This window comes from Crocodylus siamensis, chromosome 1 (genome assembly GCF_052110815.1).
Source record: "Crocodylus siamensis isolate JL-2025a chromosome 1, ASM5211081v1, whole genome shotgun sequence".
Lineage (NCBI taxonomy): Eukaryota > Metazoa > Chordata > Crocodylia > Crocodylidae > Crocodylus > Crocodylus siamensis.
Genome location: NC_143395.1, coordinates 208,744,208 through 208,761,243, shown reverse-complemented (window position 1 = coordinate 208,761,243; position 17,036 = coordinate 208,744,208). Strand labels below are relative to the sequence as shown.

Below are 17,036 nucleotides of genomic sequence, written 5' to 3'. Positions count from 1 at the left end.
TTTGTTCAGTTTTTAGTGATATCTTTCCTGAAGTATCCTTTCTTTCCTCCAGGGGTAGTTTCTTTCATCTCCTGGCATGTGCCATTCAGTGAGCTCTCAGAACTTCAAGAGTAAACTGAATTTGTTGGAAGTTGTGGTCTTCCCGTGCCTCTAAACCATGTTTGACAATTTTTTTTTACAAATGCTTGTGTTTGCTTATTGTAATTTGTAAAGTCTTCCATTATATGTGTGCCTTCCAGCAGCGGGCATTGTAGCAGATGTTGCATAGTTTAAGGCTCTGTGCTGCAATTAGAGGTGGTTGAACCAGTGGTGTAGCCCCACTTCATTAGTTCCTTGGAGCATCTGACTCCAGTATGTAGGCAGTTGAGACATCGCCACCTTTGCCATGGTTTGTCAGCCACTGGTGATAAGGACTCAGCTGCTGGAATATCTGTTTTTCCACTGACAGGTATTTTCTTCAGCCTTTCATTCAACATCTGTAGCCATGTCTCCTTGTGTATGGCATCAAGAGGTTGGGTGCTGGTGAGGAAGCTCCTGCATGACGTCAAAAATTTATGTGCTGTGGAATGGTCATACAGCAGGTATCTCACATCTTCAGTTTGTTTTGATTATTCTATCCTGCTGGCCACTGCTCTTCTGTTGTCTGGAGGAGTGATGCCAACCAGCAGGTACACACTGTTTAGGCTGGTTTCAGACATCCCGTGATGCATCGCCAGCTATCATTCAGAATGGGGTTGAAGTGCTTGGCATTTATGGATCTCTCCCATACGGGGCATGCATACTTGGCAGAGGAGAAGCTGAGAGCCGGAGCAGTGGTTCGATAGTTGAGGGGCTAGCTCCTCATTTTGACTTGGGAAGCTTATGTGGAACGTTGTTCCGAGTGCTCATCTTTTCTTTTGTCTTTATGCTGTGTTCTTCGTATAAGAGGGTTCGATCAAGGGTGACTCCAAGGTAAACTAGATTTAAGCAGTGGGATAGTGGGGTCCCAGGTCATGTAATGTTGAGCTGGTGGTTGGCCTCATGGTTTTTCAGATGACTGGCATATAATTTGTGTTTTTACTAGGTTGGCATGTAACTAGTTTTCAGTGTAGTATGAGGTTAGAGGCCAATTAGTGCCTCATTTTTCAACATGGTCAAAGCCATTGTTTTGGGTGGTTATGCACAGGTCATCTGCATAGACAAAACATTTTGTTTCCAAATCTGTTGGTTGGTCATTCTTATGGATATTATATAACAGTGATGCAAATATATTTCCAGGGGAAGGCTTCCATCTGCTTTGGTGACCAGTTTTACAGTTTTGTTTACAGTATTGTTTCCCAGCAAAACAATATTTTATAGACACTTAGTTTGACTCCTGAACTGAGCAAGTGAGTTCTAGGTATTGGTGGCTTATCTGACACTCACTTCTTTCTGTCGGGCTAAAATTGGCACTTCAGCATCTCTTGTAGTTTTTCTGAGTGACCATTTTGAAGCTGTTAAGTTTTCCTTCTGTGTGCTCTTAACTGCCAGTGGTTCGGTTGCAGTTACATGCAACAAAAAAACAATTATTGTAAGTTTTTGTGGCTTATTCGTTGTTGTTAAAAGGGAATTTCCCTTTTAAAAGGGAATTTTCACTTTGTTCACAAATAATTGATGGCATTGATGCTTTGATGCCTGCTGCGAGAAAGCTCAACTGGAAGCTATAGAAGATCTAGGGCAGGGGGTTTCAACTGTTTTGGATCAGTGTACCACCGGTGGCCGGACACGGAGCGGGGGACTGGGGGTTGCACAACCAGAAGGGGTGGGGCGGGGTGGGGCAGCGTGCAACCAAATGTAGAATGGGGGCAGCCACCTCGTGCAAGCTTCCCTTGCATCCAGCCAGGCAGTCAGTGGCGGTGCAGGGTAGCGTGTGGCAGTGCTCTGTCCTCCTCCCTAGATCCTGGTTTCTGAAATCCTGTCGTGCACTCACTCGCTCTGCCTGCCTGGCATGATGAAATGGGTGGAAGGTAGCTGGGAGCTGGAGCTAGAGCCCTGGGAGCCAGAGCCCTATGCACTGGTGAAGGAGCCACCCAGCTGAGGCTCCTGACTGCCTTTCACCCACTTTGACCATCCACGTTGGATGGGCGGAGTGGGTGGAAGGCAGCCAGGAGTTGGAGCTAGAGTCCTGTGTGCTAGGGCAGGAGCCACCTAGCTGAAGCTTCCTGCTGGCCAAGAGTGGTGTAGCAAGAGCAGGAGGAGAGTTTCTAGGAGGGGAGGCGAACAGAGTAGCACCCACACAGCTGCAGCTATACCGGGAGCAGCCCTGCTGGAAGCTGTACGCACTGGCTGGGGCTTGGCTGGTGGATGCGGGCTGGAGTGTGTCACAGGCTTCCCTGGTCATGAGCGGCTGGGGCTTGGCCCCATATGCGGAGTGCTGTGGGCACAGCTGTGGACTGCATTGCCCAGGTGAGTTCTGCTGCTTCCTGCCCCCTCCTCCCATCTCTCATCCCTAGCTGGCTCCTGGAATCTAGCTCCTAGGCAGCCCCCACACATAAGCATACATGCCACTCCCCCTACCCCCCATAGGGCAAGGTCCGCCCTGCGACCCTGGCCTTACCCACCCGTCTTGCCTGGTGGGAGAAACCCACTGCTTGCCCACAGCCCCATCCCACATAAGGAGTTTTGGTGAATTGTGGCAGGGGGGAAGGGAAGGGAGGTGCTGACCTGGCCCACAACAACACATTGAAACTGCCTAAGTGACCCCTGGGCCCAAATAATTGCCAACCCCTGATGCAGGGAGAGAGCCAGGGAAAAGAACTTGGTAAGGGGGAAGTAGCACTGGTGAAGACCAGACCAGTCTGGGGCCCATTTGGATAAGTAGGAGAGTTGATTCTAGGTTTGTACAGGTAGGGTGCTGCTTTCTTCCTGGGGGGCTGGAGAATTAGGTCACCAGTATGGGGAAAGCTGTTTCTGCATGGAAGAATAACCAGGAGTCAAGGGAAGATTGGCAGCAACGTGCAGGGAGAGGGGAGCAGTGTCAGATATTCTTCAAAGAGACAGAAAAGGTGACAAGGATGAGGAAGGGTTTGTAAGTAGTTTGTGGGAGGAGAGAAACCTACTTTTGGGGAAGAAAGCAAGCTGGGGGAATGGGAAAGGAGAAGCTGCATTTGAAATAAATTACTTCCACGGGAGCATTGAGGAAGTTATTTTAACAAGACCTATATGTTGAAGAGAGTGAGAGCCTGGTTTTGAATGGCTGGGGTGTTTCTGGAGATGGATCAAACTGCTTCTGTTAAAGAAGGGTACAAAAAAACCAACAGGTAACTTTAAACTGCAGGTGTGGGTCATTTTTTTTCACCTGTGTTAGTAAGTGCTGGAGTCTCTCCACCCTCTTTCACCCTGGACCCTACCCAGTTCTGTTTCATGGTTCTCCATTAGCCTTTGGACTGCAACCTCAGCCTGAATTCCACCCTGTTCCACCTTGTAGAAATGCTGAGTCCCCTCTCCTGTTTGAGAAGTACCCATGACTTATATTTTTGTGTGTGCTATCAGTAGCCCTGTTTGTCATTTGTGGTTTGTTCAGTCATTATTGGCATTAATTTTGTGCTGTGCACTCGTCTTCCTGTTGTGCAGACACAACATCTTACTCTTTTTATTGTATTTACAACATAACACTACGAGCTGAACTTCTCCCTGTCCTAGACTGCATTTGCAATCCAATCTGTGACCACTGTACTCTCCAGATCCACCCTGTTTTCATTCCACCACAGATCATCCCTGTGTTTCTGTGCTGCTTTCCACTGGTGCCCTCTTCTGTCAGACCCCTACTCCAGCCTCTGCTTTTCTACTCTGTTTAAATGTGACACCACTGACCCTTAATCCTCTCTCTTCTTCATTCCATTAGTGCCCAAAACTCAGGCCTTCTCAGTGAAATCTCAGTAGCCTTAAAATAGGTGCTCAGGTGCCAAAACGTACTCAGGCAACTGACCACCTGCAAAAGCTTCTGTCCATTACCTGATCATCATAGGATTGTGCGCTCTGCCCTCTCCAAAACTCCTATCACAGTTGTTTTGTGGTGCAGTAAAGTGTTCATAGAATATGAGCTATTTTTAATGAAGAGGGGAGTTACTTTTAGAGTATTGGCACCCTAACAGAGAGCACCCTGCTGGCTTTCTAATCCCTTTTGTATTCAGGGAATCCAACTCGGGTACCTCTGCTGACAGTAGGTGTATCAGTTTGGCACTGGGACAGAGAGTATTCAGTCCTAGGCCGCTCAGATCTTTGGTCAGAACCAGGAATCCTGGTTTTCCCTGATAAAAATGGAAAATTCTGTGATAAAACCCCCAAAATACATGATTAAAATGAAATGCCACTGGTGTGTGTGTGTGTGTGTGTGTGTGTATTTAGGTTTGTATATAGGTATCAATTGAACACAATGTTTTATTGATATATTTAAAATTTTAAAGCAATTTGGAAGCCTACCAGTGCCTTGACCACTATAATAAAATAAATTCTAAATACCTATAAATTTTGGTATTTGATTTTGGGTTTTATATCATGGAAAATCAGAGCTCCCTCTGCCCCCTTAGCTCACAGAATGCAGGTCCAGGCCCTTCACTCACAAGCCACAGCCCCCCCAGCCCTGCTGGTGCCCCTTGCCCCCACCCCAGCTCTGCCAGAGGAGGCCCCCAGTTGCCACGGCTATGGGGTCAGGGACCTGGGTCCGGAGCCCCCTGCCCCACACAGCAGCACCCGAGCCCCAGCTGCAGTGGAGCACAGAGCCTGGCTCTCCCTCCCTTGTGGGCAGCATGGATAGAATGGCGTCTGTGGAGGGGCAGGTGTGGGCTCAAGCTGGGGGGAATCTGGCTCCATGCTGCTGTGTGTGCTCCCAGTGGGGCAGGGTGGACCTGTGTGCTCCATATCTGTGCAGAGGGTAGGTGCAGGCTGAGGGCTCCATGCCCTGCTGCTCTCCCCCAGGGCCTCCATGGTCTGGTGGGTGGGACCTGGTGCTACAGGGCAGGTTAGGATTGGGCAGGGAAGCTCCTTGCCACTGTGAGCCCTGCGCTGTGCTGGCAACTTGCGCCGTGCCAGCCTACCCTACGCTTCTGCTCTTGCTGCTTCTGGGCAGGCAGGGCATGCCTCGCCAGGGTGACGTGAGGCTTGCAGTGGCAAGGAGATTACCTGCCCAACTTTGCTCTGCCCTGCAATGCTAGGTCCTACCTGTTGGGCTGCGGAAGCCCCGGGGGGGGGCAGCAGGGCAAGGAGCCCATGCCTGCTCCTGCCCCACCCCACACACACATCTGGGGAGCATGGGTCTCCCCTGCCTCCCTTGGGAGTGTGCACAGTGGCGGGGAGCTGATTCCAACTGCCCCGGGTGAGCTGCCTGAGGTCCCGTCCCATTTCCTGCTGGGGCCCTGCGGCTGTGCAATTCAGCCCCAAGCCCCCTAGCCCCAGCCTTGCTGAACTTGCTCCCTCCCTATGGGGCCTCAATCCTCCCTGCCTGCCCCAGCAGACTTACTGGCAGGAGCTGCTCTCCGGGCTGTCTGGTAGCCATGTGCATATACATGCACAGGGCACCCCTGCCTGACCACCCTCCTCTGCCAGCCTGCAGAGAGCTCTTTGCAGAAGTGCAAAATTCATGTGTTTCTCCATAAAAATCACAAATCCATGTTTTTCTTGGGTAAAAGGGGAAATCCATGCCCTTTTCCATTTTCTTGTGGGAAATGGAAAGCCTGGATTCCTGGTCAGAACTGGCAGCTTGGGCTCCATCTGAAAAATCAGTATGTAGCCACTGGAGAATCTGAAGCATGAATATTATCTGCTCCCATCAAGAAGTTCTTCTGGGGAATTAAGTTGCTGTATCTGGCATTGGCCCCAATCTCTGGCTGGATTTAAGGTATTGCCCCATATATATTGCCTTCATCATCTAGAAATGATGAAGACATGGACAAGAGTGGTAGGATCCACCACCAAAAGGTCAGATCCTCTTAACTAGGGACAGTAAAAAGAAAAAAAAAAAAAGGGGGACTCAATTGCTGTTGGAACATATTTGGCAGAGCAGCTTACTATTTAATGTTATAGCTTGGTGATGAGCAGGGATCTGGGTTTTCTGTTTCCCAAGGAAAATGGAAAAACACAGATTTCCCCTTTTACCCAAGAAAAAAAGTGGATTTCTCATTTTAATGGAGAAACCCATGGATTTTGCACTTTTGCAAAGAGCTCTCCACAGGCTAGCAGAGTTTCAGCCTGCAGGGGACTGGGGGAAGTGGTCAAGTAGGGGGAGCCATGTGCATGCATATACACATGGCCACCAGGCAGCCTGGAGAACAGGTCTGATAGGTAAGTTGGCGGGGGAGGGTGGGAGGCCCCCATAGGGGGAGAGGGAGTGAGTTGGGCCGGAGCTGCTGCTTGGGGCCTGGGGCTGGAATCCATGGCCCCGGTGACAAGTGGGACGGGGATGCTAATGGCTCCTCTGGGGGGTAGGGGATTGGCCAGCTCCTCACCACTGCATATGCTCCCAGGGGGGCATGTGCCCCCAAGATCTGTGCATGGGGGGGAGGCAGGCATGGGTTCCTTGCCCTGCTGCCCTCCCCTGAGGCCTCTGCAGTCCAGCAGGTGCGACCTGGTGCTGCAGGGCAGAGTGGGGCTGCGTGGGGAAGCTCGTTGCCACTGTGAGCTCCTCATTGCCCTGGTGAGGCGTCCCCTGCCTGCGTGGCAGCAGCGGGGGCAGCTGTACAGGGTTATCCCCCTTGCTGCTGCCATGCGAGATGGGGGTGCCTTGCCAGGGTAGCTTGGAACTCAGTGGCAACGAGCTTCCCTGTGCTGCCCAGCTCTGCCTTGCAGCACCAGGTCCCACCCGCTGGGCTGCGGAGGCCCTGGGGGAGGGCAGCAGGGCGGGGAGCCCCAGCCCACAGAGGGCAGCCCTGCCCCTGCCAGGTCTCAGGTCTCCCTTGCCCCCCTGGGAGTGCTCTGCTTTGCTGCAGCAACTGCTGCTTCCTGCGGGTGACAGCCAGGGGTTGGGTGCTGCTGCAGGGGGCTGCAGACCTGGGTCCCTGACTCCATAGCCCGGGCAGCTGGGGACCCCCTCTGGCAGGGTTGGGGGTGGCAAAGGGCTATGGGTGCGGGGGGCGAGGGGCACCAGCAGGACTGTGGTGGCTGTGAGGGTTGAGTGAGGGGCACAAGCATGGCATGGGGTCTGTGGGAGGGGAGTAAGGAGCATTAGGAGGGCTGGGGGGCTGTAGGGGAGGGGGAAGTGAGGGACACCATCCGGGCCAGGGAGCTGTGATGAGGGAGTGAGGGGCACCAGCAGGGTGCGTGGGGGGGGATGTAGGGGGAAGTGAGGGGCACCAGCTGGGCCGGGGGGCTTTTTGAGGGGAGCGAGGGGCACTAGCAAGCCCAGGGGGCTCTGGGTTGTGAGTGAGGGGTCTGGACCTGTGTTCTTTGAGCTAAGGGGGAGGGGGAGCTGTGATTTTTTTTCCATGATAAAAAACCTAAAATCAAATGCCAAAATGTATAGGTATTTAGAATTTATTTTATTATTGTGATTGAGGCACTGGAAGGTTTCCAAATTGCTTTAAAATTTTAACTATATCAATAAAACATTGTGTTCAACTGAGATATCTATATCTATATACCTATATCTATCTATCTGTAGATAGATATAGATATATATACGTGGCATTACATTGTAATCACAGATTTTGGGATTTTTTATTGGAGAATTTGCTATTTTTTTTTTTTTTCAGGGAAAACCAGGATCCCTGGTGATAAGCCCAAGTAAGTTGTGGTTGATTGTCTCTGCCTTTGATTGAGAGAGTACATTACTTCTACCATCTATCTTTAGTTACTATAACCATATTTATTCTCATAATAGCCATACTTTTCTTTCTGGAATGTTACCACCAAAAACTAGGTTGCATCTATTATGCACACCTTGGAAAAAAACAAAGTATTGGCATTTTTGTTCTGTGTTTGAATACCTATCTGGACTTTGTCATCTTATATGATTTTGCAGGTGAGAATGAATATAGGATGGAACTAATGTACCATGCAGCTTGGGTTCCATTCTTCAACAAATTCTGTCTTTAGAGATTTTTTGGATCTGTGCATTTAGAAATGTAGCTATGGCTGTTGCACAGGATTTATTGGGTGTTGGACTAGATGACCTCTGGAGGTCCCTTCCAGTCCTACTTTTCTGTGATGATTCTATGATTTTACAAAATTTTGAAAGTACATTTAATAGTGTGGTCATTATGCAAGAGCAATTATGTGAGTAGAAATAGCTTTACTTTGCAGTTAAATTAGCAGGACAGTTAGGGTTTGTGGCACACTTAGGAAACTGAACACCATCATGTCTTTGGTCTTTCTGTAGTGTGACTCTACAGATTACATGTTAAGGTTGTTAGTTTGTATCTGCCTAGTTTTCTTAGCACTCCTGCTTTTCTGCCTGATCTTGACTTCCTTATTCTTCTGGAGATTTAATACATTTTAAACCATAAATTGTCAGATTATTTCAGTTACTAGGATTGTTCTCTGAATTTCCCCACACACTGCTAGTGACGCATTTCTGTCACTTTTCTACTTGTATTGTTTCCTTGTCTTGGTCCTGTTTTGTATACTTTTTATCTGAACACCTGTCCCAAAACCTAAATTTCTGCTAACTAATTTGCTGAAACCCAATTCCTTCTTCACTAGTAATGATAATTGATGGTTTTGTTTCATTTGTTCAATCTTCTTTCCTTGTATTTTTTAAACAACCGTTTTAACAGGCATTCTCTCACCTGCCTTTTTTATTTTTCTCTCTGCACCCTCACATCTTCCTTCCACAGCCCGCCTGGCCTGATCACAACCTGTATATTCTTCACAGAAAACCCATGAGTTGCCAGTCGAATAACTTCACCTTTCACAGCCTGGGTGTGTTCCTTCCTGCTCATATTCCTCTTTTACACACTCCCTACTATTTCCCATTCTTCACAACACAATTCTGTTCCTAGATCTTTTCCTGTCTCTCCATTCACTTTCTGAAAAGAAACACTTAACTCTGTTGTGTCTGTAACTAACAACTTCTAGCTGCACTTCTGTTCTCAGTTATGTAACAAATTCTGAGCTCTTACGATAAAAATGGAAGACTCTTGGTATGCCAGCAAATCTCATTGTTCTTGGACATGGAGAAAAGGGCAGTTTTCAGTCTAGGAGTTTTGTTGTAAGCCAGGTCTTTCTTCAAAGGCTGAGTTTCCAGTTTTTCTTTTTGGTACTTTTCATTTGTAGGCTTTGATTTTTGAAACCTTTATTTTTGTGCTATCTGCAGGTTCAACCTGCCTCTGCATAAGAAGATACTATTTTTGGAACAAGAGGGTTTTTTTTTCCGTAAGGGTTTTAAGACGTTCCCAAAGTGAGCTGCCTTCTCTTTGCCATTTTTAAAAAAAATATGTTAAGGAATCTGCAGCCCAGGGAAGCAGAAATCTTAAATGTAGAGAAGATAAAGCATTTGTGGAACATGATTGGACTTGTGTACATGATTCCATGTTTTTCAAACACCAACCTTTACTTGACAGACAGAACTCTTGGGGTAGAAGCGATATCTTTTAAAAGATATTGCTTCTACACCAAGAGTTTTGTCTGCCTCTGCTTTTTAGACCAACATGGTTACAACCTATATTGTTGAAGCTTTTACTTGGGAAACTTGAGCTGTATGTTTGCTGTTGAAGGCTAAGACTTGTTTGACTCGGAGGAAGTTTTTGACATACCTAAGATGGGTTCATTTGGAAAGTATCCACAGAGGCTGTACAGCAGAAAATATCTCTGTCTGAGCGTGCACTTGTTCCTAGATATGTGCAGGTGAGAACACAGCTTTGGTTAGAGCTCAGCTTGCAATTTTATACATTTGAATAACTCAAGGAAAAAGTTAATAAGCAATCCAGAGAAGTCTGATAACTATTATATAAGTAGTTTCAAATTTTTTTTTCCTTTAAGAGGACCTAGTGCACAATCAAAAAACTTGTTAATATATAGTCATTGCATATTTAGAGTCAGAAAATATATATGTTTGTATCTTTTTATTGAGAAGGCTATATCTGATTTGTTGCATAAATGTAGGCTTGTGCAGAGATACATTACTCAGCATTTGAGGGAGCAGAAGGTGTAGTGTTATATAAACAGAGAAGGGAATACATAAGGAATGGGAAAGTGGCTGATCATTCTGGTCTGTCTTACCCGTAGGTTTTGTGGCAGTCTACAGGCCGGACCTACTGGGTGCACTGGCACATAATACAGATTATCATCTCTGGAAATCAGCCTGAAGAATCTGCTTCCAAGGAAAAGGTATCCGGTCTGACAGAGAACTTGAAATTGAACACAGGTGAGACTATGTGTACTCTGTCCACGTGCGTACATGTATGCACATATACATGTATGCGCATATGTGTGTACTTTCTCTCTCTAGCATGCTCTTGTCTGTTTTGGGGGTGATAAGCCTTGTGACTGGTCATGCTTTCTTTCTACGGTAGTGACTTAAATTTCTTTTGGTTTTTCCCCCTTTAGAAAACTAATTTTTGTTTGCTTGTAAAAGGGGAGATATCTTGCCAAGCAGTAGTGCTGCCACTTAGGTCCCATGTGTGGGTAAGGTTATAATGAAAATGTAAAAATTTCATTTAGACGTCAACATTACTCATGAAAATACTCACTAGAATTAAATTGAACAAACAACTAGAAGCCATTGTATTAGAATTTTTTGGCATTAACTGAAAATGAAACTGCCTTATTCAGTTGGTCTAATAAAAGGTATCACATTTACCCAAATAACCTTGTCTGCCTATTAAACTTGTTGATACATATCAAATCAACATGAGTGAATAAAATATTATACAATTCAAATCATTTGTATTTAAATTACCTTATTCTATTTTTATTTAGTACCCCTGCTCTCTTCAAGTCTGTTTATCTGAAAAAGTATGCTGTAGCTTGTGAAAACTCATGCTTCTCTGAATGAGTTAGGGCACTGGCACCTTATAGCTAACATAACTGAATGGGTTTAAACGATTGCAATCCCCTTTGTGGGCCATCTTATTTTGAGACAAGTGTAATTGATTTCGATTTAATTTAAATTTGTTCCTAATTAGTTTAATCTAAACTGGAGCAGGCCTTGTTTAAACTGGAATGTGTATGTGCTCATACACTTTGGCACTGGTCCAACTAATTTCATTTAAAATAAGATCTTTAGCTAACCTGCTGCCGTTATGCATAAAGACAAGGTTTAGATGAAAGAACTCTAGTGCAGATTTTTACTTGCAGAATTTCATTTGATCATCTTTTAACTTTTTTCAATTTAAATTTTTGATTGAAATTTTGAAATGAAATAAAATAAATTTTCCCTAAGAGTCTTGCAGTGTTCTGTGAATTCCAGACAACATACAATTTTTGTTGCTGTCTTCTGAATCTCACCATTTCTTTAAGATCCTTTTTAGTGCGTGTGTGTGTGGGAACTGGATATAGTATTCCAGTAACTATTAATGAGTTTTGAGGCTAAAAAGGTGTTACATCACCTACTCTGACTTTCTGTATACAAGTCATAGAGTTTCACCCCATTATTCATGTATTTAGTCTAATAACTTCTTTGACAAAAACATATCTTCTAGGAAAGAATCAAGTCATCACTTGAAAGCATTAAGAGATGGAACATCTTCCAGTTCCTTTGGTAGTTTGTTTCAGCAGTTAGTTACTTTCACTTAAAACTTTGTGCCTTATTTCTTGCTTCAGTTTTCTTTCATTGGTTCTTGTTATACCTTTTCCCTGCCAGTCTAAAGTGTGCTTTAATACCGGGTATATTCTCTCTTGTGATCTGTAGCCCTTTTTCTAAATCAATTTTTCGTAGCTGTCAGGTTGCAGGTGTTTTTTTTTGTGACAGGTTGCAGGTGTTTTTTTTGTGAGTTTGAAGCAAAGTTGTCGCTGAGTAGCATTGCCTTCTTTGTGTCTCCTGTTAATAGCTCACCCTTAATATTGAGTGGTAGACCTTGGTCTTTATTTTCTGTTTATTGTTTTTAACTTCCCTTGCCTGTTATCTCAGGTTTTCCATTTTGCTTATTTTTTGGGCCCCGCAAGTTCTTGGTATTTCTTGGTGTGTTTTCTTAGTGACTTGCTCTTCCTTCCATTGACAAGATATTTCTCTTGATATTGAGGAAGTGAAGAAATTGCTTGTGGAGCCACTTTGTGCCCTTCATTTTTATCTTCCCGCCAGGTTGGAATAGCTTTTGTTGAGCCTCCAATACTGTGTCCATTAGGAACTGCCAGCCCTTATGGACACTTTTTCCTTCAGTATGTTCACTCAAGAGACTTGTCTGTTATTTCTCTGAGTTGGTTGACATCTATCCTCTTGAAGTCTGGTATTCTTGTTTTGCTAATCTTGGGCCTTTTCTTTCTTAGAATCATGAATTCTCTCATATTGTGATCATTTCCTCACAAGTTCTCCATGCCTTCATGCTTACAGCCAAATCTTTCTTATTGGTCAGAGCAAGGTTCAAGAGCATAGTATGGAATCATAGAATAGCCTCCTGCTCAAGGCAGGATCAGCCTTGTATAAGCCATTTCAGATAAGTGTAGATTAACATGTTCCTAAAAACATCCAAAGATAGAGATTCTGCAACTGCTGGATCTCTTCTGCAAAGGAAAGCAAGAAAGTTCTTTCTAATGTCCAGCCTAAATTCCCTTGCTGCAATATAAGACCGTTTCTCTTTGTGCTGTGCCCTGCGGCCACAGAGAATAGTCTATTAACATCTGCTTTATAACCATTCTTCAGTATTTAAAGACTGTTATCAAATTTCTCCTGATCTTTACTTCTCCAGACTTGAATTGTTCCAGTTTTTTCAGACTTTCCTTTTAAATTGTTTTTTCTAGGCCTCTAATAATTTTTTTGCTTGCTGCTGGACTCTTTCCAATATGTCCACATCATTCTTGGACATGGAGTACCTGGTACATGGTACTCTAGCTGAGGCCTTATCAGTGCTGAGTCGGCGAATCACTGATTTTGAGTTGCAGGTGATACTCCTGTTAATATAAGCTAGCATGCTGTTGACTTGTTTTATAGCAGATTTGTCCAACTGGCAGCCCATAGATTGCACGTTGCCATGAGGGGTTAAATTGCACCCCGTAGGGTCTAGCCTGGTTGCCATTTCTCCATTGCTGTGGCTGTAACAGCAGCTGGAGCCTCAAGTCTCCCCCTCCTTTTTCAGCTTTTGTTTATCAGGTTAAAAATAACTCTTTAATTTAAATATCATTGGCTTACTTTCCTCTCTTCATTGCCTTGAGTGTGGAAGCAGGAATATGATGTTTCTGAGAGCCTTACTCCTTGGTTTTGTTCAGGGTGGCTTCCTCTCTTTTGCCACTACTTGGCAGGTAGACCAGTGGTTTTCAAGCAGCTTTCCATGCAGCAGTGGGTTTCTACAATAGAGATTACAGGTAATGGTGGGCCTGGAGGCAGTATACTGCTATTGCCAGGCCAGGTTGCCTGGTTCCATGTCAGCTCATGCAGCCTGCAGAGCCTGGGATAGGTGTTCTGTGGTGAAAGAAATGGTGTTTTGTGACTTTAGGAAGTGTGAAACTTCTGAGACGGAGAATGAGAGCAGCAGCTTTGAGTCTTTGCATCCTGGAACATGGATGCCTGAATAGCTCAGATAGATCTCTTGTGTGCAACAGAAGGGTCTGTAGCAGTATAACCACCATGGCAGGGCACCCCAAAGTTAGCTTCTATCTGTGGGTACATTAAAAGCTCTCACTTTGTCGCTGTGCTTAGCTGCAGTTACCCAGACATTTTACTGCAAGCCCCTTGGGGGGCTGTACTCCCTGCCATACCTGATGGACCAGCAGGGCGAGGACACAGAGACCCTGACCCGGGCTGAGTGGTGGGAACTGCTCTTCTTTGTTAAGAAGCTAGAACTACATGAGCAACAAGAGATCACCCACCTCATCCGGCAGCACCAAGAGGAACAGGTGTGGGAAGGAGCTGGTAAATGGCAAGAAAGGGTTGGCACAGGGAGCAGAGCAGGCTTATGGGGGTGTGGCAAATCAGGGAGGAAAGTGGAGGAAGAGAAGTGGGTTGTGGAGTTCGGGGAAAGGATAGAAACAGAAAAAAGGAAGGAACAAGTAACTGTGGTGGGAGAGGAGGAACCATAGTAGAATAGGAAAGGAGTTGCGTTTTGGGAAACTGGTGGGGAGACATGAGTGGAATGACGGGGAATGAGGAGTGCAGATGACAAAGAGAAATGCATATAAGAGAGGAGAGTAGCTCTTCCCAGATCTAGGCAACATAATTGTGTCCACTGGGTTCCAGATGAGCAAGCTGCAAACATGGGGATCTGTGGAAAGAAATGGCTGGTCTTGCCCATGGCAGGTTTGGCTACCCCTGGGTGGGTGTCAGGCCTGCAAGAGGGGCCCTGAGGATTAACTCTGACCTCTGCGTTCCAGGTGTTGGAGCTAGATGAGGAAGCCCTGATCCAGCTGTCAGTACCAGTGGAGTTGGTCCAGAAGGTGCTTCGGGTCCTGTGCAAGCAGTGCCAGGGCAGCACCCTGAGTGACCTCCACAACTCTCATGTCTACATCAAGTACTTCCTCAGGAAGGGATGGGAGGAGCAGGACAGCGTAGGGGTAAATGTGGTCCCTTTGGAATGTGCTGGCCATGGGAATGCCTTCCTTGAAGCCGTGGTGTCCAAGATACCAAAGACAGACCTTCCTTCTGCTGATGTGCCTTCCCCCACCCCAGCCACCGTGGAGAAATCAGACTTGCAGCTGTTTAGTGAACTCTTCAAAGCAGAAGGGCTGATTTTGCCAGAGTTACTGGAGGAGAAAGCCAAAGGTAAGGGCCAGCAGGAAGCCCAGCTATCCTGCAGGGGCTGACTGCTCTGGGCAAGTTGCTTCAGGGGGCTCTTTATGTAGAGAGGATCCCTGCTGGCTTAGGAGAGGGCAGCTCTGGGCATGTGGGAGAAGTGAACATAGGGTTTGAGTGGGGGAACCCAAGGTTTGCTCAGGGAGTGGATGGGCTTGGGAGAGGGAGGCAGAGTTGTGGGGGAAAGTGCTCCAGGGGTGGCTGGGGCATGGGCTGGGTTAGGTGAGAGCCCAGGAAGGAGTCCTGCTTGTGCCATGTTGATGAACCTGTTGGTCCTGGCCAGTATTCTACACCGTGAAGGGATCAGGCAAGAAGAGCTCTTTGGAGAAGATTGCAGATGCTCTGGAGATGATCCAGAGATCCAGTGCTGAGGTCGAGCTGCAAGTATCAGGTCTCAGGTTCATTATCAAGACCCTGGAGGAGGAGCCGGGTCGAGAACGGCAGCTCATTAAAGTTGAGGGTGGACTAACTATCAGGTCAGTTCTTGTTTCGTCTGGGTTGACATCAGTCTCTAGCCCTTGGCTCTCTATCTGCTTTGTCTGCTGGACTGAAGGCCCTCTAGTATCAGAAATGTTCTATGCGTATAGGTACTTCTATGCTGTGATCAAACGGTTCTCCCTCAGAAACTCCATGGTTCAAGTTTTCTTATTTTGTCACTGGAGGGTGGGTTTCCCAGGCCATGAACTGAGGGGGCTTGGTTGGAGGGGGGCTGTGGTCCCTGTGTGCTGAGAGGGCCTTGGGTGGGCTGCTGGAGTGCCAATGAGAGCTGTCTGTCAGGGTGGTTAGGGATCCAGTTCCTAGGAGGGAGCAGGCCTCGTCCCTGCAGCTGCACCATGAGGTTGCTGTGGCCCCTGCCTGAGCAGCTGTTGCTCTGTGCAGGGAGAAGCTGGTGAAGATGCTTGTGGAGCTCCTGACCAACCAGGTGAAGGAGAAGCTGCTGGTGGTGCTGGCGTTGCGCCTGCTGTGCGTGCTGATGGCCAAGTATGACTGGCGCGTGCTCTTTGCCACGGAGGGTGGGATACGTGCTGTGTTGGCTTGTATGCAGGAGTATGGCCTCTCGGCACTGGTCCAGCAAGCTGGTCTGGCGGTGAGTGTGTGTGCAGAGGGGCTGGGTGGCCGTAGGACTAGGGGCAGCGGGGCGGGTTTGGGTCCTTTGTCAGAGGGCGGGTGTTGGGATTGGTGGAGAGATGGAGGGTTGCACTGGATGGGGGTGATTCTGGGGAGGAGTGGGGAAGAAGGTAGGAGTGCTGGGATAGTGGGGGTACCTGGTAGATTGCCGGTGCTAGGCTGTGGTTGGGTGGCCCTGTGTTCTCTGCTGCTCCCTTGACTCCCCATTTCTGCCTTGCAGGCCCTGAAGGTGCTGGTGGGGGCTGGGAACTGTGAGGTGCTGGGCACCAGCGGGAAGCCATTTCCCCTGAACCATTCTGATGCCCAGATGATGCGAGAGATCTTCGCCAGCATTGGCTCTGCCACTAGCAAGGACTCGGATAGCCTGCTGTGTGCCATTCCTGCTGCCATCAGCACCATGCGGGGCACAGCTGGGTACGGGCAGGTGGCATCCTCTCCATGGGGAGTTGGGTGGGGGAACACCTCCTGGAGTAGAGTGGATGCAGAGCCAATCTCTAGGAGCTGCAGCCCAAGAAGCAGGAGCAAGGACACTTGCCTCTTCAGCCCCCAGCCCCAGTCCTGTGGGGCGATGCCATGGGGTTGGCTCTGGGAAAGGATTGTGGGTACACCTCCGCACAGCCTTTCTGTTGCTGCTGCCAGGTGTGGAGGCTCCTTGCAGGCAGGAAGCCCTATCATCTCTGGGATCCATTAGAGGAGAGGAGGAGTGGCATGCCCTAGCCCTTACCTGGTGTCTTGTCCTTACAGGGGCGTGTCAGCTGTGCAGAATGGCCTGCTGGTGGTGAACATGCTGGTTGACAACCACCGTAGCCTGGCTGAGCAGCTGGTGAGCTGCGGAATCCAATCAGTCCTGCAGAGCTGCTGCCAAAGAGGCCGGAGTCCTGCAGAGCCCAGCTGTCCCAGTGAGACATTGGCCATGGCCGTGCTCAGTCGCCTGGTGGAGTACAAGGTCCCTTCAGATATGGCAACAGTAGGTACGGAGTCTTTGGGGCCCTTCCGACCCCACTGCCCGTGAGCCTGCTGAGGGCAGGAACTGGCCTTGTGCCTTCCCTTCAGTCCCCAGCACCCTCCTTCCTAATGC

At 47.6% G+C, this 17,036-nt stretch overlaps 1 protein-coding gene across 1 annotated transcript in view; it reads left to right on the top strand.

Moving 5' to 3' along the window:
- LOC149873974 (cullin-9-like) overlaps positions 1-17,036 on the top strand; it is a 75,688-nt gene that overhangs the window by 21,399 nt on the left and 37,253 nt on the right. The window contains exons 5-12 of the mRNA XM_090040004.1: positions 10,177-10,315; positions 13,742-13,938; positions 14,413-14,800; positions 15,114-15,306; positions 15,710-15,917; positions 16,179-16,372; positions 16,703-16,966; positions 17,019-17,034. Of these exons, the coding sequence (XP_089896130.1) occupies positions 10,177-10,315; positions 13,742-13,938; positions 14,413-14,800; positions 15,114-15,306; positions 15,710-15,917; positions 16,179-16,372; positions 16,703-16,966; positions 17,019-17,034 (1,599 nt within the window). The remainder of the gene's footprint in view (positions 1-10,176; positions 10,316-13,741; positions 13,939-14,412; positions 14,801-15,113; positions 15,307-15,709; positions 15,918-16,178; positions 16,373-16,702; positions 16,967-17,018; positions 17,035-17,036) is intronic.